Below are 27,888 nucleotides of genomic sequence, written 5' to 3' on the forward strand. Positions count from 1 at the left end.
CCCCTCAAAATCCACTCAGGGTTCCTACGCAGTATGGAAAACCTGGAAAAGTATGGAATTTGATTTTAGTTATTTCCAGGTCTGGATGAGTATGGAAAAAAGAAACAAGGGTATGGAGAAATATTTGTGTTTCCAGACTATTGCATTTGCAGTACTAATCACTTCACTCAGGTCATAATGAACCATTACTACTGTTGTGTAGTGTAACTGTCAGTCCCCATCATCAAGATACAACTAAAAATGACCCAGCTAAATGGACGAATATTAAGTGTCATTTTTTAATTCACTTCAGTTGTCCATACCTTTGTTTTCACCGAGTTATCCCAAACCAGAAGTGGCCGCAATGTCGAATATGGTCAGAATTTTTTTTGAAATTTGAGTATGGAAAAAGTATGGAATTTTGAAATGGAAAATGTGTAGGAATTCAAGTCATTTGAATATTGTATTCGAATGGGGAGGCAAAGAAAATACACTTGGTCGAGTATTATATTTTTTAAAGTCACTTATTTGTTCTAAAAAGCCTTTCAAACGTGTCAATGACGTCACTCATTAACACAATGCTAGCGTGTTATGGGCAACAACGACCCAACCTGTAAGAAAACAAAAGGACATAAGTACTCGTTCATTCAACTTTTGACCTATAACCCATATTGAAGTTATACAAACTACAATCAAATCTGAGATTTGTCAACGACAATCAGGTGAAAGAGACAAATTTAGCCGTCTAGCTCCTTTGACTCCCATTCATTCTGCACTCATGGCGATCGCCCCCAGTGGAAATCTGGTGGAACTGCAACCAAATTCGGTACAATGGGCTCTCCGTAGACGGGCTCTGATTTTGCTAACAGAGTTGCCCAGTTAGGGGCTCGTCATCACTTTTGTCGTCACGTTGTAGTTCGTTTGTAGTCCATGTGGCCTTTCATGTCCAGCAGTTTTAATGTGAACTTGGGAATTTGCCGTTTTTGTCACTTGAAAGCTGCATATCTTTCTTTCACAAGCGTCTTACACTATATTTTAAGCAAATACAGTTGTTTGTTTAGGAGTGTAGCCTATGTTTTAACCTTTGTTGTGGCATCCGTGTTTGTCACACATTCCGACGGCAAAGCACATGAACACTTGCTGTCGGGAAAAACAAAGTAGCCACGGGGGCGGTCCTTGTCATTTCGAAGTGCCCTGAATGCACCATTAGCCATGGTATCTTATAGGCCTACTTTGATCAATGGTATTCTGCTAGGTGATTGGTCGTGGTCCTGTAGGTGGCACTAGTGTTGAGATCTTGGTGGTTATTGCTAACCTGACCCTAGCCAGATGAATGTCGTTCCGCTTAGCTCCGCCTAGCTTCACTCACATCCATCTGGGACCTCTTCCATTGAGAGTGATTTCTCCAACCAACTTTATGGTTTAGCCAATCAGGACGCAGGGCGGGAGTTTCATAGATGTGACATAGCGTAGAAGCGACTGTGAGTCTGTTATTAGCATCACGGGTTGGCTTCGATGTGAGTGGTTGAAGTAGCACGTCAATAGATGACGGACAAGTGGCTTATTCAATCATATGCAAGCATTTTTTGATTAGGCCCAGCCTTCTGAAGCAACACTTCAATGGATCGGTTCCAGATGGATGAGTGGAGCTAGGCGGAGCGAAATTCATCTGGCTATTGCCAGGTTAGGTTATTGCACCCAAGTGACGTGATCTGAATGTCACTTTTGTAAAGTCACTGGTTGCATTCGGTTTGTATTTTTGGCTTAGAGTAAGCAGTGCAAACCCTAGAACAATCCGATAAGGGTCACTACCAACTTCCCTCAGTTGATGCTAGTACTTTTTCAAAGACAAAGTAAAAAAGACATGCATTTATAATTCGGCTGTGTCCACAAAATATTCAAATTTGATAATATTGATCCCACAGATACTTGTTGCAAACTTGATTTTTGTTACTTCTCAGCATCCAAATACACTACTTCACCAAAAGAAGTTACCAACTACCAACCATCTTTCATCCAGTATTGTTTTCCAGCCCTGTCCCTTGCATACAGAGATTTGTCTAGATTCTCGGAATGTAATTGTAATGATATTCTTTACAATACATGACAACCCCAATTTTTTTGTAAAATACGTTGAGGACCTTTTTCCTAAATTGTTCCATTTTTGCCACACAGTACAATACCTGCTCATCTTTACTTATGAGCTTTGAAGATCATTTGAGACAGCATCCAAACTTTTTTGGAAAAAGGATTATAATACAAAAATAACGATAAACCAAATAATGTTTCTTTTTTTTGTAACAGAATGGCGAGCTAGCGGATCGTGAGGAGATATTTGTTGAATATGACAAAAAAGTGTCACTGATTACAAATTGCTTAGAATGATGGATGGTACCTTTGAATAAGTGTAATTGGCATGCATAAAAAAATAAATAATTTTGATGAATAGTCATGGATAGCATGGAATGCCATGGATAACACTGGCAGTCTGGATTATTTCAGGATGTTTCATGATGTTTCAAATTCCAGGTTGACAATGCCAGGAACCATTTGCCTCAGACTGTGAAGAATGGATCAGGGAGAATGAAGAATCATCTCCACAGATAAATTGCATTCGAATATGCAAAGTATCTCATTAACTATGCGCAATACAAAAATGTCCCAAGCAGAAATTAATTCTACATGAAAAAGTACTTTAGAAACAACTAAGAAAAGTTTGGTAGTGCCCATTATCGGACTGTTATAGGTTTTGCCCTGTCTAGAAAGGTTCCTACAGAGCATGAATGACACGCACTATTAAGTAATCTTAAAAACTCTTCAGATTCTCTAAATGTTTGTAGGTGCTTTAATGCTTCATTTCACATCTCCTTTTGTATAGGGTACGTTGAAGCATCCTTTAAGAAAGGAAAGGTGATAGTGACTGCCAACAATTCTCTGTACCAGGTAACAAAAAAACGATCAAGGTGGAATACGTCAATAAGACTCACCTTATGTACTGTAAGTAGAGTCAGATTCTTTTAAAGCAAAACTCTCACCAAAATGCAACCTAGGGTCTCTTTTTGTACTGTAGACACAAAGTTTACTAAAAAGAAAGGTTTTGAACAACTCACTACTTGACTGGCAAGATGGCGGCGAGCGGAAAAAACAACAGATTTGACTAAAATATGGTCAATCTTAAAGGTGGCGCTTACGTCATAATTATGCTTTTAGACACTAGGTTGCATTTTGGCGAGAGTTTTGCTTTGAAACAGTAGTTGTTTTTTCCTAAATCCTCTTGATTCATCCTCATATCCTTTCTTTGACCTCATGAACATCTCATTGAAATCAAAGGAAAATTAGTGAAAAAAAATGCTAGGATAGAAAATCCGACCGTGCTGGCATGTTCTGGGCGGGGGGTCACACCAGGCTGAGCTGCTGGCTGGCTGAACTCCTGGGCAGCAGGGCCACCTGTGTGAGTGGACACCCGCTCTGGCTTATGGAGCCGTGGTGCAGGCCAGGAGTGCCGTTGAACTTCTGCTTCAGTCTCCACCGGCGCCACTTCCTCTGGATCTCATACTGTACCTGTGGAGTCATAGGAAATGAACAGAGTATGCACCACTTTTTCACATTCTCAATTACTAAGCCATTACGTAATGCAACCTTATGCTTTACTGCTTTTTCACATTCTCTGACCGTTATGAGTATGTGCTGCAGCAAAGTGTTTGCCATTTTGTTAATCTTACTATAACACAATTGTTATTGACTTTAGTGCTTTGGAGCTGTTTCGGAGGCTGAACAGTCCAGTTATGTATGGTTTCAGGTGATGTAATTGACTGTTCAGAGGAGTCTTACACTGTATGCCAGTATAACTACTGCATAAAATTAAAATAAACAACCGTCATTGTCATGTCAAGAGCAAACTACAAACAAGAAAAATGGAAAATACTTAACTTATATTTAAGTTATAAATAGTTTCGAACACATTTCAGACACCTTTATAAAACATACCTCTCCATTCAGGAAACAGTAGAGAACTGCCACTACAAAGCCCTTGAAGAGAAAAGCGGAAAAATATTGAGGTGTGTAAGCATTTGAAGTGTTAGAAAGGTTGGAAGGAAGGAACTGTTAGCTGTCATTACCTGTGTTGAGGCGAGTGCCAATTCTGTGAAGTTCCATATTATGTAAATTAAACCGTCTACTTTGTGTGGTAGGAATGCAAAGAGAATATAATACAGTCCAAAGAGGGCCACCAGGAGAAATGTGGACTTGGCAAGCCTCCTAGAAAACACATAAACACGAAGGTCCATAAACATTACATTCAATACATTCATAAACAACAGATGTCGGAAAGACATAGATAAAAGGAGAAGAACTTACTGCAATTTTGCAATTCACCAAGAGATGCATTTTTATAGCAGCATCTTATATAGCATTTTGACATTCCAAGTATTAAAATCCCCTGTTATACAATTCAATTATTACTTATTTTCAGTTATTAAGATTAGTTGTATTTTGTTATAACATTTTATATGTTGGTTAAGATTACAATGGTGGCATAAAATGCAGCACAAAAGAATGGCATAAAATAATACTCTTGTGTTCTATTTATTAATTTCTGATTGGACGAGAGGCATTCCATGAGTCATCATGACACGAGTGGCCATGTGACAGGACATCCCCACTTAAGACTTTTTACCGCTAGTAATCACTCCACATATTGCATTGAATTATCCAACATGAACATTCCATTCATTCAAAGCGAGAGAACAGCGATTTCATAACGTCACCCTTGAGTGAGAAAAATGCAAAGTAGGTGGCTAGCAGATAGGTCGTACATGAGCTTTTTTGGTTACAAAACCTGAGCTTGGAATGTAATTGCCTCGTACCTACAGCCGAAATACAGCTGTGGCGATGTCCTTCACCAACCCCACTCCCACCCGTGTTGTATTGCTTAAATATATCACAACGATGTGGTGAACAGACTTAATGAACTTACTTGTACTGACTGAATTCATTTCCGTGAACATCAGACATCCTCAATTTGCCAACCAGTATTCTTATGATGTTCAGGAAAAAGAACAGGTTTGCCTGTAGATTGAACAGGTTATACTCATTTATGGGGACACAACAGATTTATCAACACAAGCGTGGATACAAATCCAATGCTTATGTAATTGAGGCAGTATATGCCCATAATACCATTGCAACATTACTTACTACAATAAATAGGAGGACGGGAACTCTGAGAATCCACCATATCCAGTCACTATCCCTGGTCTCCCAACACCTTTCATATAAAGATAGAGTTTTGTAAATTACCAGTACTACATTTAGATTAGTAATATGTGGTTGGTGTTCTTTATTTCAACTTACCCTTCGTTCTCATAAAAATACTTTGCCAAGCCCCAGGTTCCTACTATAACTACTGGTATACCTATCAAAACAAGAACAGATCAATTTCAAGGTATGTGTCTATATAGCTTTCTACATTCCCATCAAGTGGTCATAATCAAACTCTGAACTTGATTCAAAGGGTTTCGATGGAGAAAGAGGATAAGCATTTAACTTAAATAGTACACAGGGCCACCATTTTGTACTCACCCCACCCAAGGAAAACATAACACCAGAAGTACTTCCTCCCGGAGAAGAAGGACACGCTGACCAGGGTGTGGAGGTAGTGTCCCTCCACGAGTAGCCAGCTGTAGTTAGCCATGATGCAGTAGTGTGAAACCAACAGCACCAGCTTGCACGGTAACTGAGAGGAGAGAGGTACTAGATAAGGCTGCTTTTGTGGTGGTTAGTAAATGTAGCTAGCTGTTATTTAACACCCATTGATGTCCAGACAATATTGGAAATATTTTGGTACACATGTCAAACAATTTGATGGTGCAAAGTGGACAAAATATGTTGGAGATGGTGAATTGGATGGTGTTATGTGTAACAGATGACCAAGAGATTGGCATAAAAATAGTACTTTTAAAGAGGAATTCCATCAGATTTTGGCAAGATAGTTTGCTTACTGTAGGCTTGCCAATGTCTGTTTTAAAAAGACAATGTGTCAATGCATTTTGTAAATTGTATGTAGTAGACACAGCGTACTGAATAGGAGCCACATTGGTAGATGGCTTCACTGGAGAAGAGCACGGAATCTTTGATGAAAATAAAGGCTGCTCGGAAGATGAAGGAGAAAAAGAGTTGGATGTGGATGTAGTTCCTGGTGCAGTGCAGTTTCCTGAGAGAGAGAGAGAGAGAGAGAGGAAATTATGATGAGAGAAGGTATCTGCGTGTGTGTGTGTGAGTGAGTTTAGAGTATAGAAAGTAACAATGACGTCATACATATGAAAAATGCTAACTCACGGGAACAGACAGAGGATGGCAATGGCGATGACTAAACAGATGAGAGAGACCGCATAGCCAGCGGTGTACATGGCCTTCACATAGGGCAGATATGAATGGAACTGTGGAGTCTACGGAGGAGGAGGAGGCAATTAATATCAGGTCAGCAGCTGCAGCTATGATGCAGTGTTATTCACATGTACAACTGCATGTGTCTTCATGCGTATGCAAAGACAAAGAGACAGAGAGCGTCTATCAAACCAATTTTTAATCACAAGGGCGTGTGTAAGTGTAAGTCAGAACATAATTGTTATATTGACCAAGGGCAAGTTGTTGACGTGACCTTTTGCATTACACTTTTCTCCAGGTCATTTCTTCAGGTATCACTATACAGGCCATTACTCTATCCAAAAACATTCCTGTTGATGCAGTAGTTGTGCAATACTGTTGCATTTCGAAACAGGGAAAGAGCAGTGAGTTTAAAAATCCCCACAATCAGAACCATTGGAGACATTCAAAACAGCGATCAATTATTATTATTATTATTATTATTTTGTTTCTTTTGTTTCCTTCTTTATTGTGACAAGCCACATCTGCAATCAGTTTGTACAACTACCTGTTCAACTTGCCATTGTCCTTCAAATCTTCAGTTAACTACAGTAACTCCACTCCTGTTTGGGGCTCATGTCTGACACACAGTCTACCACAACCATCTGATTAGTGCAAGATCCACAAGCTCCCAACTGTTTTTTTTTTTTTCAGTTTTTCAGTTCTATTTGAAATGTAACAACTGTATAAATGAGCTCATAATACATTTTTAGGATCCTTGAGAACCATGAAACAGTTTAACGAGTTCACTTAAATGTTGCAGGTTAAGCCCTCTGTTGGACTGCTACCAGAATGAGACCATCAATCAAGGTAAGAAGCCAGATTGAATTTTAGTGGCATTTTTTAGATAGCTAGCTTGAGTATATGGCTTAATGGGGGCTTGTTGGTATAACCACTATGCAAGTGGTGTGATCCTAGGAATGTCACCGTTCTCTCAAAGTCCTGCTCGCCTCATCTAGAACATCTAGCGATCGTCTGTTGACCCTTCTACCTGCCCCTTGTAGTACTCTGCAGAGAGTAGTGCGCTCAGCTGAACGTACTATAAGAACTCAACTCCCTGCTCTACAAGATGTCTATTCCAGAAGACTACTCCTAAGAGCCCAAAAGATTCTGAAGGACTCTTCTCATCCTAACAATGGATTATTCCTACCGCTGAAATCAAGAAGACGCCTATGTAGTCACAAAGCCAGAACTGAGAGACTCAGGAGAAGTCACACACACACATGACTTTACAGACCTTTTTTATTTACATCCCTCTCCTATGCTACATTATTTTGATTTTTATTTATTTTCTTTTTTTTCATCACATCCCCAAAAAACACACACACACACACATCTGACTTTCTCCAACTTTTGCACATCTCCATAGAACTTTTTATTTATTATTTTTGATTTCTCCTCCATCTATCTACCCATGTCCATTATTTTGATTGCCTAGCCATATTCTGTGTTGGTGTCATCCCCCCCCAATCCCAATAGCCCTTGAGCCGTGGATCCCCACCTTGGTAAGGGTGTTTCTTGTTGCAGCCCCCCCCAATCCCAATCCTCCCCACCTTTCTTATGCAGCCCTAATCTACTAAACCCCTCTTCTACTGCACTTTTTACCCCACCCCCATAAATGCACAAATAGGCTGACACCAGACATAATTTCACTGCATTTATTACTTCCAGTAACTATATGCATGTGACAATAAACTTCCTGTATCCTTGTATCCTTGTATGTTAATGAATTGCATAGATAAATTATTTGTTATCATTTATTTGTCCTTTATGAAAGATTGTTACCACACACATATACATGCCAAACTCTCAGTAAAGATTTACCTCACTGAAGAAGGTAAAGGACTCATTCATGGATATGTCACAAGCAAGTTCGTGCGGAGGAAAGGCCTCGGACCATCCCTGCTCGGTGCAGTTCCTGTAGATAATCCCTAGAGCAACAAGTCAGCAACGATACAAGACCGTTCCAGTGTGTGTCAATTACGGCATGAACAAAAATAAACAAAGATTTGTATAATAAGTTATCAATCCAAATACTCCAGGGTCCCATGAGACCACTTCACCACATAATATACCCAAATAAGGAAGATTCTGCATCTAAATTAGATTACCCTTATTTTCCCATTTAAGAAGTCTATGAGACTGCTAACCACACCATCAATCTCTTTAAGAGTGTTTTGAAAGCAGTAGGCCTGCACAGAACATGAACAACTCAAATATGTCCTTAGTGTGTCTTCTTCAAAGTCCTTCTCTGAGATGCTGACATCAACTGAACTCTTATTTTCAATGAGACTTGCTGCCACCAATATGTTTGTGCAAAATGTGCATGTCGAGCCCAGAGTGGCAACCAGTCTTGTAGCTCCCATGTCTAAATAGGCATAAATACTGTGCTGCACATGTCAAACAATTCTTGGTGAAGTGGTGTGAGACTCTGGCAGTCAACCAGACAGTGATATTTGTTTTGAGGAGAATTTCTTACCCTGTGTTTTGAGGAATGCTGGACAAGGTTGTGATATAGTCTGACCAATCTGAGATGGTGGCCAACAGTTCAGGTCATCCCACCAAACTGGGCAATCTAGTGGACACCAAAATAATAGATAAAGAAGAGATAAAAAAGATGCCATCCTGATTTCTATTTTATATGTACTGATGAGTTTATCAGCTCACAAATGGCAATATTTGTCATGGTAAAAAAATAGAGAAAGTTTTTTTTTTGTGCAAATTAATTATATTTCTATCTAAGCTACCTGGTTGAATTCCTGTCAGGTTAAATGCAAGCAAGTCATTGCAGGTTTCCTCTTCTTTTATGTGGACGTCCGGAGGCTCACATTCAAATGTATGGATCTTGATACCAAACAAAACATTACTTTTCACATAGTTAATAGGCCTACAAAATACCCTTAATATTTTGATTAAATTTAATAAAACATCATTGCTTACCTTAATTGTGAAAAGGGCAAATACAATTCCAAGTAATATGACTCTCATTTTTTATTTCAAATCAGACTATGCATGCATGAATGCTATATGGCTCACATCTTTGGTGTTTTAACAGTAGATCCATGGTAAATTTCAAAAGGAAGATTTTTGGAAATGCATTGAAATGCAAATGTATTTTCTTAACCTACATCGTTGCAATAAATCCGGATAAGAGGCTAAGAAAATGCATGCTTTCAATTTTTAAAGCCTACTCCAAAACGAATAATTCGGATGCAAGGACCACGCTTGTTTTCTTCAGATGCTTTCAGAATGTAGATAAATGACAATATTCCAAGATGCAAAAAAAATCCTGAAATGGTATTTTCAGATATGAGTGGCAGAATGCGTAACAGTTTCACATTTTGCCAGTTAGTTTTTCTGACTTGTGCCGCACTTCAGAAGACCTGTCATTACATGATCGCTCCTCCTACATGTTGATCGGACTGCCCTCTTTTACCCACCCTCGAGCAACGCGGTCACCATGGAGACGAGAGTGTTTGCGGGATAAGTGCAGGGAAGAGGTAGGTGTAGAAATCTGCAGTGTCTAAAGTCACAATTTGGACGGTTATTACTGATAGCAAAATCGAAACATCAACGAATTCTTATCATTCGCTTCTTATGCTTACAAACGTTAGTTAAACATGACTTTTTTAAATTAATTTTAAGTCGAATTTAATAGAGAGGTTAACGCTAAGCTGGCCTTATGTTAGCCATCAGTTCTCTTGACATCAACCTTGCATAGGTCAGTGTTCCATCGCCCATCCATTTAACGTTAAGGTACCGAGCTACTGTGACATTCCTCTGCCTGTCAAAGTATGGTCAGTAGCCTATTATCACGACATTAACCAATAACCATACATTCATATCTAACTTGTTTCATTTGGTAGACATGAAGGACACTTTCAATGGATCACAGTGGCTCTGATGATGGAGGTGGTACAGTCTGCCCCTGAGAGTTTCACCAACACGTTTAGGAAGAAGACTCCCCTTCCTCTGGTCCAGCTGGTCGAGGAAGTCAGGAGGAATACAAATGTTCCACATCATCTTTTGGAGACCAGTAGGCTAAACAAACCCATTTACCTGTACAAAAACACTTAAAGCACGATCTGTTATCTAAGCTAGCTAGATTGTTATGATGGAATATCATAGCCTAACGTTACTCAGGTAATGTTCCTATTGTGTCTGTTTTACAGAGATCTTTAACAAACTCAAAAACAACAGTTTAATTCAAGCAGAGCCCTCAGAAGTACATTTTAGTGGGTTTGAATTGGGGAAGGATTACAAGCAGGTGTTGGTAAGTGACCTTTAAATTAAATAGATGCACATAATTCAGCCTATTGTTATATAGGAAAGTTCCAATGCTATTTCTAAGCATTTTTCACTGCAGTAAGACAATTCTCTCTTGGCAGAAAGTTATCAACATTTCCTCTGAAGTCATAGATATTCACATCATTCCAACTCAAACAAAATATTTTCAGACAGCGTACACAAAACAGGTACTGTGATATCCATACTGCTCCAGTAGTCATTGTGTTCATGTATCTGTGGCACAGTCATTGTTACTTTTCAGAAATATTGTTTAGCATGTCTTTTCTTTACTTAATGTATATTTTTTTTCCAGTATCGCTTGGTTCCGGGGCTTTCCTATACAATAAAGCTTAACTTCTTCCCCGATGAGTGGCGGTACTTCTACGACTGCATTCGCATTCACTGCAAGGTCAGAATTGAATTCTTAGTTGAGGCTTTGTCGAACATCTGTCTTTGTGTTACTGTAAGTTACAAGGCTAATTTCCAGGCTGATTGTGGTGTTGATTTTGTTGAAATGTGCTGATTGTATTGTTGATCCTCACAGATTTTGTTATCTTGTTTAAACATCTGTAACCCATATTATACACTTGTGTCGTTAGTAGTTGGTTTCAATTCCAGTAGGCTATGCTTCTCTGTTTTCATGATATAGATTCAGACCCTTATGCAGATAGGTATTTTTTCCAGAATGAAGAAAATGTACTGGTACCTGTCCATGCCTATCCTGTGATTGATGACCTGGACATCCCATCATATATCAGCCTGCCAGCTGTACCCCTGGGCCAAAGGTGAGGACATTCTCACCTGTGTGTGTGTGTGTTAGATGGGAGAGAGAGAGATGCATAGATAGACAGATAGAGAGAAAGAAAAGGTTGAGAGAGAGGTTGAATAGTGACTGTGTATGTATACAATTTGCAGATTATGTTTCATGTTCTTCAAACAGGTTATTGTATTTTGTATGATTTAGTTAAGCGAAGGATTCATCCAATTTATTGTGCTGGTTTGGAAAGTCAAGGACGCCTGTGTCTAGCATGATTGCGTTATGGTCAGGCTCAATCTGATTTATCATGTAGTTTGTGGGGATAAACACGCCAGTGTGCTGTGCCTGCAGACAGATATTTTGTATTACTAGATCTACACAGTCACCTACACTGTGTGTGCTTTGCACATTGTGTTTATATAACACATTATGAAGGCCATTAGGTGAATTGTTGCCATCCTGTGCCAAGCATAATTTAAGATACAGCAAAGCTTGGAGATGATGTTTTATTTTTATAATGCTGAATGATCATAAATATACCGTTATTTCCTGTGGAGCTTTATTCTCCGAGCTTGACGTTTCACAATGTAAACTTGATATACGGATAGTCACACAAGCAACAATGTTTTTTCCAGGTAACAGGCTGTGAATATCTCTTGCTAATAATCTTTGATAATGCTAGCGGTTCCGTTGTTGAGTACTGTCATGTCTATTCAGGCAACATTTAATTGTAAAATACTATCTCACATGTTATGTGTTATTGTTATGTACTTCATGTAAAACCATATATTGTATACACGTTGTAACCCAACTGCAGCTTTAGGCAACTGCATTTGAAAGTTTAACCTAAGTGTTGATAATGTTGTGTTTTTGTTTTGACTTTTGGGGTTGTCTTGTGACATACGGTATTTATCGCATGTTGTCTTGACTTTGTCTCGTGTCCTAAAGCTGTGTTTTTGTCTTTTGTCTGTTTCTCCAGTGTAGACCATGTGATCCCACTTAGCTGCAGCTGCCCAGTTGACTTTGAGTTCCAGGTCTACTGTCTCCAGCCCAGTGGGGCTTTCTCCATACAGCCTCTCTCAGGTAGCCTAGCGAGCCAGACCCACATTAAAATGTAGGGTCTGGGCACTCACCGTTCGCAGTGCTCAGTCCGAGGGGCGGGATAATCAGTTGTCTTTCAAATTCCCTCTGCACGCAATAGGACACAATAGGATATTTGTTTTCAAGTACCAGGGAATTCAAGCCAAACCGTTGCAACTCTGCCATCAATCATTATGTTAAGCCCACCAAACGGCTCTATACACGATTTCAATGTCCTGATTAAGTTTCGATTTCTGGAGCTCACAAGCCAACGGAGACTTGCTAGACTAGCCCTGGCAGCAAATGTAATTTGCTGCCACTAGGGGCGCGTCTAGATTTCTAGGCTATCTCTCAGGTGCACAACAGCACGATCATAGTTTTGTAATGTTAGGTACATATTTTACACCAAACAGTCTAAACAGATTAATTCTTTAATTCCATCAGACAGTTGCTTATTGGTAGGACTAATGTGTCTGCTGTCTGCTGTGTGGCTGTCAGAATTTCATATCCATACTGGTTCTAAATATCTGTGCAACATGTGGCCCTCCAAAAAAAAAAAACATTGTAACAGTTGTCACCTCTGTACTCTTGAAGCAGTTATTTAGAGAAGTGAAAGAATTTTCCAAATGCTCAACTGACATGCTGATACAAAGCAGTTCTTTGCTTTTAGAGCTTCCTGGAAAAAGGATGCTCTCTGCCACAGATTTTTCTCAGGCTGAATTTCTTTTCCATGTGGATAAATGCTAATTTAAGCCTGTGTTTATGGTAGTCCCCTGTCTTTCAGTATTTCACATTGAGTATCTGTGACAGCCTACCCTGCAGTGGTGTAGTGTTTGCCTGCATTGCTACAGCTGAAATAGAAGTGTAGTGTAAATATGATTATATCTGTGTGTGTGTGTGTGTGTGTGTGTGTGTTTACTGAAGGAGTCATCCCAGCCAGAGGCGTAGCCGATGTAACTGTGACATTCACACCTTTCCAGTATGGCACAGCCCAGGTCACTGTTCAGGTGGTCATCTCCCAGTTCAACTCCAGGCCTTACGTGTTCACCCTCAGTGGCCGCTGTCTGCCCAACCTGGCTCTCAGGTGAGCGTCTGTTAGCTCAAGGAGATGTTTTTACAAAATGGAGCCTCCATACTTTCATGTCATAACAACTCCGCTCCATTACAGCCTGTAGTCTGTAAACTGTTTTGATGAGGGAGTCTTCCTATGTGACTTTGACATCCTGTCCCCATGATAACATGACAGCACAGCTTTACATTACAGACGGCTGAGGCTTAGGGTTTAAAATTGGCACCTGCCGCTCGCCAAATGTGAGTAAAAATCTGCATTGGCAAGTGAAATAGATTACATCATTCTTTAGGCAGTTTGCTGACTGACTGTCAGCACCGCCACAGAGTTCATACAGACTTTGTCTATATGACATAAGTTGGTAAACTACGTTTTGCAGTGAGACTGAAGTGTAAAAGGGAAGGCCAAGTCAAAATCTGCCGAGAGTTATTGGGTGTAGATCTGCACTATGGGAGATTATTGGACCACATGTGACCTCGCAAGTATGTTTCTCTTATCTGATCAACCACTAACCACTAACCACATGCTGTCAGTGTTTGCTGTAAACTCGGGACGAACAGGGCAAAGCTGTGGTTGGCGTCCGACGTGAAACAAAGGCGAAACGATTTTTGAGTGCTTGAAATCCCGCTGTTCCCCTGGAAAGCAAACACAGGCAGCGATAAAGTGGATTGCAAACAATGTCAGAGATTGTAAGACAATCAATCTCTCGAAAGCACATCCGTGTATGTCTGTATGTCTTGAAATGACACAAGGAATAAGAATGTACAATTAATATGTCTAGGAGGTTGGTTTCAAAACAGGATGTGTTCAAAGCTTGATGTGTTCAAAAAAGGATTGTTGGCTGTCTTATTTACACTTTGTGCTTACTAGAAATGACTAGCAAAATATGACAGACTCCAGGCTCCAGTCCTCTCGTTTCTTTACATGCCATCAAAAGTCGCAGTTGAGTGTAGACACAATGAAATCAATATTATCTGCATTACTTCAAAACCGTCATGTAATATCTGTGGAGACCATTTTTGGAATCCGTTTATCCTTAGATAAGGTGATACGTGTACGACAATGTGAGACATGCCACGTAAGGATATATCAACATCACTGTTAGGACATGAAATCAAAGCAGCCAAACAAGAGAAAAAATCATTTGTTTATTGTGGCCTCTATCTTGAGTTACATTCTCTAGTAAAAGCCCATTAACATGTCAAGTTGTCCCAATGTTTTCTCACTTACATAAATTCACAAGCATAAATAAAATTGCCAATTAAGCAATGTTGGCAGCATAGCATTCTTCCCATGAGAACATTTCAAACCACGGTGATGGATGATCCATTATAATGAGGAAAGTCCCAGTCTGCTTCCTCCCTGCAGCCTAACAAGGAAGTTAATGTGTTACCCATGATTTGACTATCAACTGATATCAAAGTGATGCCCATGCATGGAAACCTAAAAATGCCGGAATCTTTTTTTTTTTTTTTTTTTAAATGCTCATAAATGCTTTAGATGTGCAGGGTACAACTGGCAAGTAAATGGGGGTATGATTTATTGATAATTCAAGCCAGATACACAGCATCAATCTAGGGTGCTTTACTTTGGCAGCCTGACCTGCGAAATGGCCAATAAAAGTTGATAAGCAATAAACTGCTGCTGTTGGAAGTATGTTATACAGTGATGAGGGACTATTAATGTCTATGCATGAATCAATTCATGGCATTGTTAGAGAGTACAGTATATCACTGTGTTCATAGTACTACCAGCTTAGATGTCATTTTTGTTTTCAAAATTCAAAACTGTAGCGCAGATGTGTCTTGCACATAACCGTACTGATTTCCACACCTTGTGATTTTGTAAAGAAAACATAGAACAGTTCATTTGAGAGAATGTGTTGAATCATAATTGAGGTTAAAATTAAGATCTCGTCTTTCCGTGTTGCCCCAGTCAACAGAACAGCCATGGTGATGAGCCGCCGTATGATCCGAAAGGCCCCACTTGTTTATCAATGGCCACCAGGCCTAAACTCAGAGCAACCCGTCCCCAGGTGAAAATTAAGGTACACGTATATATTGTATAATACTTTATTCATATTTTCTTTTGTATCCACGTTATCTGTATAGTGGCTTGGGTACAGTGTTTTGGATTCAATATCTGTATTCACTCAGTTATAGTATTATAGAGAGTCATTTTTATTATTTGTATTATTAATGAATGGCTTTGTATAAAAACATTGTATTTATTATTTGCTTGTTAATTTGCTTGTGTATTTGCATTTTTTTAGGAACAGAAGAAAGCTGAGGCTCCATATCAGAAGAGTCCGATAGATGTCCGGACACCTGCAGGAGTAGCCAAGCTGCTCATGAAACCGCAAGATAAACTGACCGCCAAAGAGCTCCGAGAAGGTCTGGTTTGTTAACAATTTTTTAGTAGAAGATAAATCAGTGAATGCTATAGACTAGAGTTCATATTGTATTGCATTGAAATACTTTATTACCTCAAGTTGTACAGTATGTGACATTTAGTTTGAAGTGTTTAATGTGAGGAGTATATTGTAAATGGGGCTTCAGAAAATGTTTTGTTTATTTAACATGTCACAGTTTTCTTATATGCAGTGGTGAGTTACAGTTTGCTTTGCTTTTTTTCCAGCCATGTCTTACACAAGAGTGGAACACAAGAGCCGACAGGTGAAAGAGGCTCTCTTTGAGAACCAAATCAAACAGGATGTGCAGGAGGAAAGAGCCAATCGTCTGAGATGGTTTGTGAATAGTAACACATTCATAAAACATACTGATGCTTGCATATCTGCTTTCTGATTTATTGCTGTTGGTTTGTTGGTAATGCTAATGGCATTACTTACACAGGCAAGTTCATCTCGGGAAGGATCCACTTTCAACAGAGGCCAGGGTTAAGATTCTGGAAGAGAGGAAGTGTGCAGCAAGCGAATACAAGGTAAAAAAAAAAGGTTACTTCTGTCTCCAAAGATAACCCACTTTTGTATGGTGATTCAGATCTTAATGGGAAGATGCACTGTATCTATCGCAGAGTTGTTTATCTAAACATAAAAGGCATATTTTCCCGCACAAACCAAATCAGTGGGTTATTCTTGTAGGCCTACTTAAAAACCATTAGTGATAACCAGTTACGTTCACATCAGTGCCACCATCTGCTCTAGATTGTACTCTCCGATAAGTCTCAGCTCGGCCTGAAGTTTTTCATGAGTGATTTATTCCCACTGAATCCTGTTGCTTCCCTTTTTGTTTATTACCTTCTGAAAAGTCTGTCAGCGAACTAGGAATGGTGCATTGTTTTTTGTGTGGTCGTTGCGCAAGCCGGTAGACGTTTGACAGGCTGTTCACGGGAACACTCGCCAGCACTTCCTCTCCTGAGTCCTGTTCTCTGTCTGTTTATCTTGTACATTTACTCACTTCATATTTTATGAGAAGCCATTCTGTTTTTTTTTTTTTCTGTTTTTGTTTTTGGTGAGATGCTCAGCCAGACGTTGCGCCATTGAACAAACTTATCCTGAGGAGATTTGCTTTCTGCGGAATCGGAATCCTGGGGTGCAGCCAAACCCCCAACCCGCAGCACACGCTTACAACTGTTTCTCTGTCCCCGTTGTGTAGATCAAGAAGGGAGAGCTGAATGACCCGGACAACTTCGCCAGGACTCAGACGAAAGTCTCCACGAGGCGGGCGGTTCGCAACGTTGGCCAGGTAGAGGAAGTGTGGTATTGTTCCTGTCCCCATGTCACCTCCATCCCCTGGTCAGTGACAGTCTGACCATGAGAGTGTCTGATGATCAAATAAATGGCGAGCTCTACCACTGCGGGGACTCTTGGGCCTTTTTTAGTGAACCCCAAGCTAACCTCTACCTCTCTGATGGCATTTTGAGATCATAGTTCACATCATAAGGGAATTTGTATGAACTTTTGTACCAGAGATAATATCTGTTCCTAAGTGAGTTTAGTGTGTATGTATGGCTGTCATACCTGGATACCACATATCACTAAAAATCTATATGTACTTCATTCCAGCTGCCAGACTGTGTTCCCAAATTCCACACATTCTTTGGGAGCCATCTTGAGATCAGGCAGAGAGCTCTTAGAACCTTCCAGCAGGCAGCCCGCAAGGTATGTCCACACTAGGCTGCACCATTTCATCACCAGGCCAAGGTAGGCCCACACTAGGGTGCACCATTTCATCACCAGGCCAAGGTAGGCCCACACTAGGCTGCACCATTTCATCACCAGGCCAAGGTATGCCCACACTAGGCTGCACCATTTCATCACCAGGCCAGACATCTCAGTTCTGCATCGTTTGATGATGTGTATGTATTGAGGAGATTACATTGGAAGAAAATGAATGAATACATTGAATTAGAATAATTAATTAATAGAATACCAGATAATGTCTAGAAATTACCTCCAAATAATCTTGATTCATCGTCAAACTTATCCGTAGTAGTTGTGGGCCTATATATTTGGTTAGCTACTGTAGATAGTAATTTGCATAGGCATGAATGTGTGAATGTGAATGTTGAATGAATGTTATTTGTTATATCATTGCTTCCCATACTTTTAGATTACCTTACGTTGCAGAATGGACAGAAGGCTTGCATGTATAAGGCAACCGATGGAGAGCATGGATAACCCATCTAAAGGATCAATCAATCTGAACGGTAAGACTAAATTAGAGCCAGTGACTGGGAAGGCCTCAGTAGCTACAGTAGGGGAAACTAGATGTACCGCATAGCGGTACAAAATATGACCGCCGCTCAGTCCTGTACATCCGTTCCACGAAAAATAAATCACACTTCAATTTGTCTCCATATTTTACTCCATCCCCCACTCTTGAAACTTTTGTGTATGCTTGTTTGGCATGCCTGAGTGTGTGTGTGCGGCTGCACAGAAAGTACCCTACTGGTGCTGAAAAGGTGAATAGATTGTAGAATAGCCAAAGAAGATGTAGAATTGTTATAAAACCTTTAAAATCTCTAAACAATCACAAGTAGGGCAGTTCATCACAGTTCATCCATTGCAACTGGATTGATGAAAGGTCACTTACACCTGTAGGCTACATTGTATTTGGGAAAAGCAAAAGGTATCAGCATAATGTTATTTATTTATTTATTTTTTTATGTATTTATAAACAAAAACATCTCTGTCAGATCCATGCCGTTTTCAACAGCTATCAAAACAAAGGTCATTTTTTGGATGGATGGATTTTTGTGAATGTTTCTTCTTCTACATAAGATTTTAGTCATCTTTAGTTCATGTAATACTTTATTGTCAATGCACAAATTAAGTAACAGTAGTCTGAAACGCTATTGTTAATGCACAAATTAAGTAACAGTAGCCTAGTCTGAAACGAAGTGCTGTTTTACATCTAACCAGTGGTGCAAATAACTGACATGTCCAAATGGGCCTTGATGAAATGCGTCCGCTAGACTGTTCATACACATTTTAACGGGCCAACGTTGAAGAGCTTTTGTCCGTTATTGTTAGTGCAAATATAGGCTGATTCATGTTCCCTTGCATTGTTTAACTGAGGTCCATGGCTAGTCTGGCTTTCATCAGACCAAGCTCAATCTTTTTAAGAAATCAAAAAAATAAATAGCGGGCAGATCAGGCTGGGTTCACCCAGCCTAGTCCATAGGCACCGATATTGTTTAATTTTTTCGATTGAGATATACACGCTCTGGCTATTCTAAATGCAAAAATGCATCAGGGAGTTATGACAAAGCGGTAACTAACAAACTAGATCCTAATAGAAAGTTGTTAGCTTCCCTAAGCTACAGGTAGGATTATAAGGTAGGCCTATTGACAACATAAATTGTCAATAGGCTATGCTAACGACACAAATAAAATCTCCTTTGAAACCAATGGCTTACGCCTTACAGTATCAAGCCGGACTTAAACTGTCATATCGCGGGCGAAAAGTTGTAATAACATTCACGCAGCTCCATGAGTCAATGAGTTTCAAATGAAGTAGCCACTTCTAAATGGGACCTACTACACAGTAGCTTAAGGTGTTTTGCTAAAACAGCCATAATGAAATGAAGGTGTCATTGTTTGGATACTTCACACACACGTGCTTTTAATTTCACAGACTACAACTACCAAGCTGTAATCAAAGCACATCGATTCCCCTCTCACACCCTGCACGCACTTAAAACAAAATAAACAGGCGTCTCAGTCTCACGCATGTATAGGCAAAACTGCATCAGACCGGTGTAACGTTGGTAAATCTTCCATTGCACAGAATGATTTTTGTAGCACGTGCAATAAATGACAGTCGAAAGATACAAACAGTGCTGCTATACATTTGCTTGGTATAACCGCATTTATAGTTTTCTACAATAAATCAAAAATGAGTGATTATGAGCCAGGTTTATGTGGGCCCTTGAGACCAACATACCATAAAAGATTCACAGAGAACTGTGTCTGCCCTACCCTCCTTTCGGGGTCCAGTCCAGCCGGGGGCTGCAGATGAAAACGAAAATGACGGTTCCATGCTATCCATATGGGGGGTACATGCTCACCAAGTTTTGTGTACCCGGTCTTTCAGTGTCCAGGAATCCTTTGTTGGTGTCGTCACTAAATGTACACATAAATTATTTTATTGTAAAGCCCCCCATGAACGAAAGTACACAAAACTTGGCATGCATTCAGAGGGTGTCATAATGATCCTACACTTTTAATTTTGTGCAGTTTTGACCTTGTCAGCCAGAGATATTGAGATGAAAAAACACCTAATTTTATGCTTTTAATTTTTTAACTAGGTGGCGCTATACATGAAATAAGTGGTAATGGGATGGGTTGACATGCCCCCTTAAGACCAACATAAAAAAAAAGGTGGACCTCCTAGGCCCCTACGGTTCTCGAGATATTCACAGAAAACTGTCTCCGGCCACCTACAGGCCAGTTGGTGTATAGTAACATAAATTAATTTATTGTGTGGCCCCCCATGAACGGAATTCCACAAAACTTGGCGTGCATACAGAGGGTGTCATAATGATTCTACACTTCCAATTTTGTGCAGTTTTGACTATGTTAGGTCACAGATACCTTCAATTACACCACCTCATTTTACTTTTTGTGTTTAACTAGGTGGCGCTATACATGAAATGAGTGGTTATGGAATGCGTTGACATGGCCCCTTGAGATCAACATACAAAAATAATGGTCCTCCTAAACCTTACGGTTCTCGAGATATTCACAGAAAACTGTGTCTGCCCTACCCTCCTTTGAGGGGGGTGCAGTCCAGCGTGGGGGCTACAGATCAAAACGAAAAACGATGGTTCCATGCTATCCATATGGGGTTACATGCCCACCAAGTTTTGTCTACCCGGTCTTTCAGTGTCCCGGGAATCATTGACGGAAATTTGGACATGAAAAAAAAAAAAAAAAAAAAAAAAAAAAAAAAAATCTGACTAAACCTATATGACTGGCCGCTTCGCTGCGCGGGCGGTCATAATAAGTATTGACCTCATCAACATCTTCTTCAGTAAATATGCTATTCACATAATGTCACCAGACATTATAAACTCACAAGTGGAGCATAGCGGAGCATAGTTCAGACAGGCCACGGAATCACGCCCAGCAACTTGGCTAACTGCTCAGCTGATTGATCAGCTGATCACTCGCTCTTATATTGGTGGACATCATTCAGGATGCCCTTATTAATCTGCTGTAGCCTGCTTACTCTGCTGCTTTCTCTGCAAGATAGATAGATAGATAGATAGATAGATAGATAGATACTTTATTGATCCCCAGGGGAAATTCAAGGTCACAGTAGCATACAGACAACATACACACATATTCACTAACAGCAGAAAAAGTAATTAAAAGTATATAATATAAAAAACACAAATAAGCAATAAGGACTGTAGAAGATAAGGAATATACTAAATATACTAAAATACAAATTATACTAAATAAAACTTAATTTAAATCAATTCTAAAAAACAGTATCCACATAGTGGGTGATTGATCAATCAGGTGCGCTTGTAATGACTGAAGCAGGGACTGAGCCTGTGGTCCTCTGTGCATAAGGTAAGGTAAGGTGCTCTTTGTGAATGAGTGTCATGGTGATGGTGCAAACGAGTAAGTCAAACAGGGCAACAGTGCAAGAATAAAGTCTATATATCTATGTATAAATAACTATATTAAGAAAGGTATAAGTGTGGTCACAGTTCGGCTGTGGCATGGAGGGAGGGGTTGTGCATATGTGCTAATAAAGCACGCAAACAGTGAGGCAGAAGACAATGGTAAAGTGGCTAGTGGACAGACAGTTCAAGACATGGAGGTGGTGAAGAGGCAGACAGACTATGCGGAGAAGTCTATTTCTCCTCTTCCCTTAAGTGATGCATTGAACAGTTCAATGGCCCTGGGGATGAATGACTTCCTCAGTCTGTCTGTTGTGCAAGGCAGTGAGCGAAGTCTCCTGCAGGCTCTTCTGCTTAACAATAGTGCTGTGGAGTGGATGACACTCATTATCCAAGATGTTGATCAGTTTGTTCTGGGTCCTTTTGTCAGATATTGAAGTGATGCACTCCAGTTCAGCTCCCACTACAGAGCCAACTTTCCTTACCAGCCTGTCAAGTCGTCCCGCATCCTTCTTCTTTGTGCTTCCTCCCCAGCAGCTACCACTGCATAGAAGAGGACGCTGGCAACAGACTGGTAGCGGAGTGGGCTTAGACCTGCGGAAATCCACCACCATCTCCTTGGTCTTTGAAGTGTTGAGTTGGAGATGATTGAGTTTGCACCATTGCACAAAGTCCTCCACCAGGCTTCTATACCCCTCCTCCTGCCCGTTCCTGATACACCCCACAATTGCAGTATCATCAGAAAACTTCTGCATGTGGCATGACTCGGTGTTGTAGCAGAAGTCAGATGTGTACAGGGTGAACAGGACTGAGAGAGCACAGTTCCCTGTGGCTCGGTGCTGCTAATCACAGTGTCAGAGAGACAGTTCTTCAGTCTGACCGAACTGTGGTAAGCTCCGTCAGGTAATCTGTGATCCAGGTTACCAGGTGAGTCCCACACCCATCTGCAAGAGCTTGTCTCCCAGTCTGAGGGTTGGATGGTGTTAAAAGCACTTGAGAAATCAAAGAACATGATTCTCTGGCGCTTTTCCTCTTGTCCAGGTGAGAATGTGTCCTGTGTAGAAGATAAGTGATGGCATCGTCCCGCCCACTTTCTCCTGGTATGCAAACTGTAACGGGTCTAGTGCATGGCTTACCTGGGGTCTGAGCATACCTAAGACGAGTCGCTCCATTGTCTTCATCACATGTGATGTTAGAGCGACAGGTCTGTAGTCATTAAGCTCACCAGGATGTGGCTTTTTAGGGACAGGGGTGAGACATGATGTCTTCCACTTAGATTGAAGATGTGCTTCAGTGGCTCCCCCAGCTCAGCAGCACAGGCCTTGAGTAGCCTTGGACACAGTCTGTCAGGCCCCGCTGCCTTTCTCGTGTTCAGTTTCTTTAATTTAGCGCTCTTGTTTTCCTGTGATGATGGGGGGGTGTAAGGGGAGGGGAGGGGGAGGGGTGCATCTGGGATCTGTGTGTCTGATAGCTGTTGACTGAGGTCGTTGTCGCCTCATTGTTCGTGATCGCTGTCTGGGGGAGGGGTGCAATATCTAGTGATGGTGGGGGTACGATAGCCTGTGATGGTGGAGGTGAGTGTTGCACTGGTATTGAGGGGGTGTGGGGGTGGGGGCTTGGTGATGACCACCTCCTTGATGTCCCTGTCAAGGCTGCCAGTCGTGGACGCCTCAGCAGGCACAGGCAAGGAGGCGTCAGGCGGGGGCAGGTTTAGGTCGTTGAGTGTCACCAGGATGCAGAGCTGGAGAGACTGGGAGGCTGGGAGGTGGGGATAGGGCAGGCACGCAAACAAGAGCAGTGTCTGAGTCAGCAGGGGGTGGTGGACAGACCACTCCTATTGGAGCTGGAGCAGGGCAGTCAAACCTGTTGTAGAATTGGTTCAACTGGTTCGCCCTGTCCAGGTCCCCCTCCACAGAGCTTCTGCTCTTCTTCAGGTCAGTTATAATTTTCATGCCGTCCCATGACTCCTTCCTGTTGTTTTCCTGCAACTTCTGTTCCACCTTCCTTCTGTAGTCCTTCAAGCCTTTTTGCAACCCACCTCCACCCCATCTCCTCCTCATACATCTGACTTATCAATGTCTAGTTTTTGACATTGATGTCTGGTCTATTCTGTACCCTATGGGTGGGGTTTATCTTGCTGCTCTCTCTGCCCAATGCTTTCCATGTTTGCTCAGGGGGCTCCCAGAACAGAACCATACCACCAAATGAAACATTATGCATTACGAATAGCAATCAACCTTCTTGACAAAGTGGTCCTGACTGAAATATAAAGAATTCACAACATTAAAGTCCACAAGTTCAGTTATGTGCAATAAAGTGAAATGAGACAGGAAAAAAAGTGTTAAACACACTAAGAAAAAGCAGTACACCAAGGCAAGAAAGGGCAGAAATCTTCCAGTTAGCACCATTGGGGCCATTATCCACGAGTGGAAAGAAACATCACTCCATCATCAACTGGCCACATGCAGAAGGTCTTCGCAAGATTTCTGACCAGTGAGTCAGAAGGATAGTCAGAAGAGTAGCCCAAGAGCCAAGGACCACACACTCCAGAAAAGCTCCAGAAAGACTTGGAGACAGCAGGTACAATTGTTACATATAAAAAAAATAGGCAATGCACAACACTGCCATGGCCTGCACGCTCACCCCACCAGACTCCATTACTGAAGAAAAGGCATGTCGAAGCTCATTTAAAGTTTGCTACACAACATTTGGACATTTGGACATCAGAAATGGCACTGCACTGACCTTTTTGAAGAAGAAATGGCACTGCACATCACCCTAAAAATACTATATCATTAGTGAGGTTTGGAGATGGAAGCATCGTGGTGTGGGGCTGTTTTTCATCTCATGGTACTGGCAGACTTCATACAGTTGTAGGAACGGACATTTTTTTGCGGGAGATTCTTGCCATCCACCAGGATGATTAGAATGAGACGTACTGTAGGTGGACCTTCCAGCAGGACAACAATCCAAAGCATATAGCTAAGGACACTCTCAATTGGTTTCAGAGAAAGAAAGGCCCTGACTTAAATCCAATGGAACATTTGTGGAAGGAACTAAAGATCAGGATTCCACAAGAGGGTACCCCCAAGATTTAAAGACAATTTGTTTAGAAAAATGGGCCAAATTCGCACCTGAATACTGCCACTGATTAGTTTATTCATACATGAAATGTCTTGAAGCTGTCATTACAAACAAAGTCTTTTCCACAAAATATTTAAGAAATTTCAGTTCAATACTTTTCTCCTGTGTCATTCCACTTTATTACACATAACTTTATTTATGGACTTTAATGTTTGGATTACTTTATATGTGTGGATTTCTTGAATTAATACCAAAGTCTGGTGAAAATTGAATGTGAATAGCCTTATTGGAAATATATTTACTGAAAGAAATGTTGACACTTACATATTTCCCCCACTGTAATTCTGCAACTGATTAAATAATTATTCTAACAGCAACCCCAAGCTCACAGTGACTTGTCTGGTGTTTATTTGTCTCAGAGATGGAGGATATGTCCAGTCCTGAGAAGATGACCTCAGACATGGACCTGGCAGCCCCCTCACCCGGAGACCAGGAGACCACAGATGACCTTGTAAGTGCTTACACAGATCACAGAGATACTCAAAAGATGAGGACAGATGATATTAATATTAATGTTTGGTTAATTGGCCTTGATCAGCTTAATGTGCGCTTGATATGATCTGTTCCAAAACCATTCTGTGGTAATGTGTTTCCCCTCATCTGCCACAGAATGTGAGTACAAATGGACCAGTTCCTGTAAAGGTGTCAGAGGTCAAGATTACGACACAGTTTCAGTTTACAAAGGCAGAGGTTTCTAAGCAGAATGAGCATGTCCCACGCTTGGAGACTGCGGTCAGTGACATTCCCCTAGCGCTTACCAAACCTGCCAAGGTGACTTTCTCTCTCTCTCTTTCTATCCCTCTCTCTCTCTCTCCTTTCCTCTCTGTCCTCCATAAACACGCAGACAAACACACACACACACACACACACACATGGACGCACGCATGTGCACATATTAGATAAACTAAAGGGTAAACTTGCAGTGAACAAACTGATACAAACTGAGTACAAATACTCTGTGTACTTTATTTTTTCTTCTTCAGTTACACAGATGAGGGATGAATGTAGATAATGTACTTGTAATGTAATTACAGAATTACTGTATCAGGATATTACAGTTTATCACAATTGCTAAAACTAAACCTCATTCTTTGAAGTACAGCACTACATGTAGCACATGCTACAAAAAAATCAGTCTGTGCCATTGATGATTTATCAACTGAGCACCAGTTAAGAGTGTAGCCTAAAGATGAGATGTTTGTAACTACATACCGATGCTAGAGATTTTGTAGATTGTGCTACAAAACTATGAACCTCTGTAGCACTAATGTTATGAGCAAAAAACGTTAGCGTACAACCCTGCCTGAACCAAATGCTGTATTGATTTATTGATCACTGTTTTGGCAGAACCATAAACCAGTTTTCACACTTGCTGATCTCATTTAGTCTGTTTGCAAAACTCTAAACACATTTTCATGCAATAAAACACATTTTGCACTGTGATGCACTTGTGATGCATAATAGTAACCACATGTGGCAAAAGTAAACACGAAGAAAGCACAGATGGCATAAGTTAAACATGACTCTAAATGATCACACTTGTTTAAATGATGTGACACGACCAACCAACAGTTCAGAGTGCAAACAAGTTGCTGAACACTCCAAGTGAGAAACATTCGGTGGGGCGTTTAGAGCACATTGTAGGCTGTAGACTGTAATTTTCCTCTCATTTAAATTAGATTTGATTAGATTAGATTAGATTCAACGTTATTGTCATTGTGCAGAGTACAAGTACAGAGACAACTAAATGCAGTTTGTGTCTAACCAGAAGTGCAAAAAAGCAGAAAAAGTGCAATGTGATATACAAAGTAGGTGGAGCATAGACAGGACTGAAAGTACTGAAAATTGTATTTTCCTTTTACAATACTTTATTTTTTGTGAATGTGCAGTGTGGCTCTCACGTTATGTTAACCTAGAAGCTATGTTAACATCTGTAACATAAGATCTGCAACATCTGTAAAACAGCGAACACGAACACAGCCTGTCACTTGAGTTGCAAGACACAATAACTTTAGGGAAAACTACATTTTATTTTAAGGGGGCCCTAAATCGGATTTTAAGGGAAATCTTAACTTAATGTGTTTTGTGCAGGCACCAACATAGCTGAACAGGCACCAGCTGTTTAGCTAGCTGTTAACGTTAGCAGCTGTACGCTGACTAAATTGACTTATTTATACAGTCTATGAAATTAAAAACGGCACTGCACATCAAAACCGATAATAAATCGTTCTGGCTAGTTGTTATTACTTACCTATCCATTTAATCCAGTGTCTTCCATGTCGTTAATCCTGCTAGTCATAGACCACTTGACTGAACTGAACTAGGGAAAACAGCGTCGGAAAGATTCAGTTGCTATCAGTTGATAACAGACATGTTGTACAACACTGCCATCTGCTGGTTGTTCAGTGGAGGGTGTCTTCGCATTCAAATCTAGTGGTATTTATTTGTGGATCTTGGTGTGCAGTAGGAATGTCTCAAAATTACGTCATCGACATAAAAGCAAAAAGGAGATTCACAAATGCAGATTCCACATACAAAGTCAAGCATATTTATTTTCAAATCTCGAAAATATATTTACAAAGACACGTTTATTTATGTAAATTTGTTTATTTATTTGTATGTCACATTTTTATATTTGTATTTTGTATTTGGATATTTATAAATGTATGTATATGTATATATATATATATATCCTTTTATATTTAAATCATTTTGAGACAATTCTCACTCCAAATGTGAAGACATTGTTTGGTTTTGAGCACAGGTAAAACTTGAGGTTTTGAGGTGATTGTTTGATTTTTGTGTCAGGTTTTGTGAGTGTAGTTTGAGAATGAGGGTTTGTGTTGGAAAATATTGGAAGGTTCCAAAAAAAGTGAAAAAAAAAAAAAATCGTGACACGGGATGTTAACAGCTCTGCATTGCTCAGGCAGTCAGCCTCCGGTATGGATCTGACCTGGATGAGCTACTGTAGAATAACAGCTAGCAGTCGATAGGTGAAAGCAAATGGTGAGGAGGCTCCAAAAAATGTGTTCCAAAATGTTTAGTGTGAACG

General features: G+C 40.5%; 2 protein-coding genes across 7 annotated transcripts in view; one reads left to right on the forward strand and one right to left on the reverse strand.

Moving 5' to 3' along the window:
- On the reverse strand, positions 1-9,877 carry LOC125288820 (secretin receptor). 2 transcript variants are annotated; one of them, XM_048235478.1, is made up of 14 exons: positions 9,343-9,877; positions 9,150-9,246; positions 8,882-8,977; positions 8,227-8,333; positions 6,316-6,425; positions 6,058-6,190; positions 5,560-5,713; positions 5,332-5,392; positions 5,176-5,245; positions 4,955-5,046; positions 4,098-4,236; positions 3,967-4,008; positions 3,350-3,540; positions 1-42 (listed from the first exon to the last, which is right to left on the reverse strand). In XM_048235478.1, exons 1-13 carry the CDS (start codon positions 9,388-9,390, stop codon positions 3,376-3,378), a joined length of 1,314 nt encoding a protein of 437 aa, XP_048091435.1. In that variant the 5' UTR covers positions 9,391-9,877; the 3' UTR covers positions 1-42; positions 3,350-3,375. The 2 variants fall into 2 exon arrangements, with proteins under 2 accessions (XP_048091435.1, XP_048091434.1); XM_048235477.1 differs by lacking the exon at positions 1-42 and having other exon boundaries at positions 1,609-3,540.
- cfap221 (cilia and flagella associated protein 221) overlaps positions 9,871-27,888 on the forward strand; it is a 24,948-nt gene continuing 6,930 nt past the window's right edge. The window contains exons 1-17 of one of the 5 annotated variants that reach the window (XM_048235473.1): positions 9,871-9,902; positions 10,269-10,438; positions 10,575-10,675; positions 10,791-10,877; positions 11,003-11,098; positions 11,374-11,474; positions 12,426-12,529; positions 13,451-13,610; positions 15,531-15,642; positions 15,868-15,988; positions 16,233-16,341; positions 16,448-16,535; positions 17,210-17,299; positions 17,620-17,715; positions 18,167-18,263; positions 25,196-25,287; positions 25,446-25,607. In XM_048235473.1, coding sequence (XP_048091430.1) covers positions 10,306-10,438; positions 10,575-10,675; positions 10,791-10,877; positions 11,003-11,098; positions 11,374-11,474; positions 12,426-12,529; positions 13,451-13,610; positions 15,531-15,642; positions 15,868-15,988; positions 16,233-16,341; positions 16,448-16,535; positions 17,210-17,299; positions 17,620-17,715; positions 18,167-18,263; positions 25,196-25,287; positions 25,446-25,607 — 1,749 coding nt within the window. In that variant the 5' untranslated portion in view covers positions 9,871-9,902; positions 10,269-10,305. The other 4 variants (XM_048235474.1, XM_048235472.1, XM_048235475.1 and 1 more) reach the window with 4 other exon arrangements.

This window comes from Alosa alosa, chromosome 23, assembly GCF_017589495.1.
Source record: "Alosa alosa isolate M-15738 ecotype Scorff River chromosome 23, AALO_Geno_1.1, whole genome shotgun sequence".
NCBI classification, from domain to species: domain Eukaryota; kingdom Metazoa; phylum Chordata; class Actinopteri; order Clupeiformes; family Clupeidae; genus Alosa; species Alosa alosa.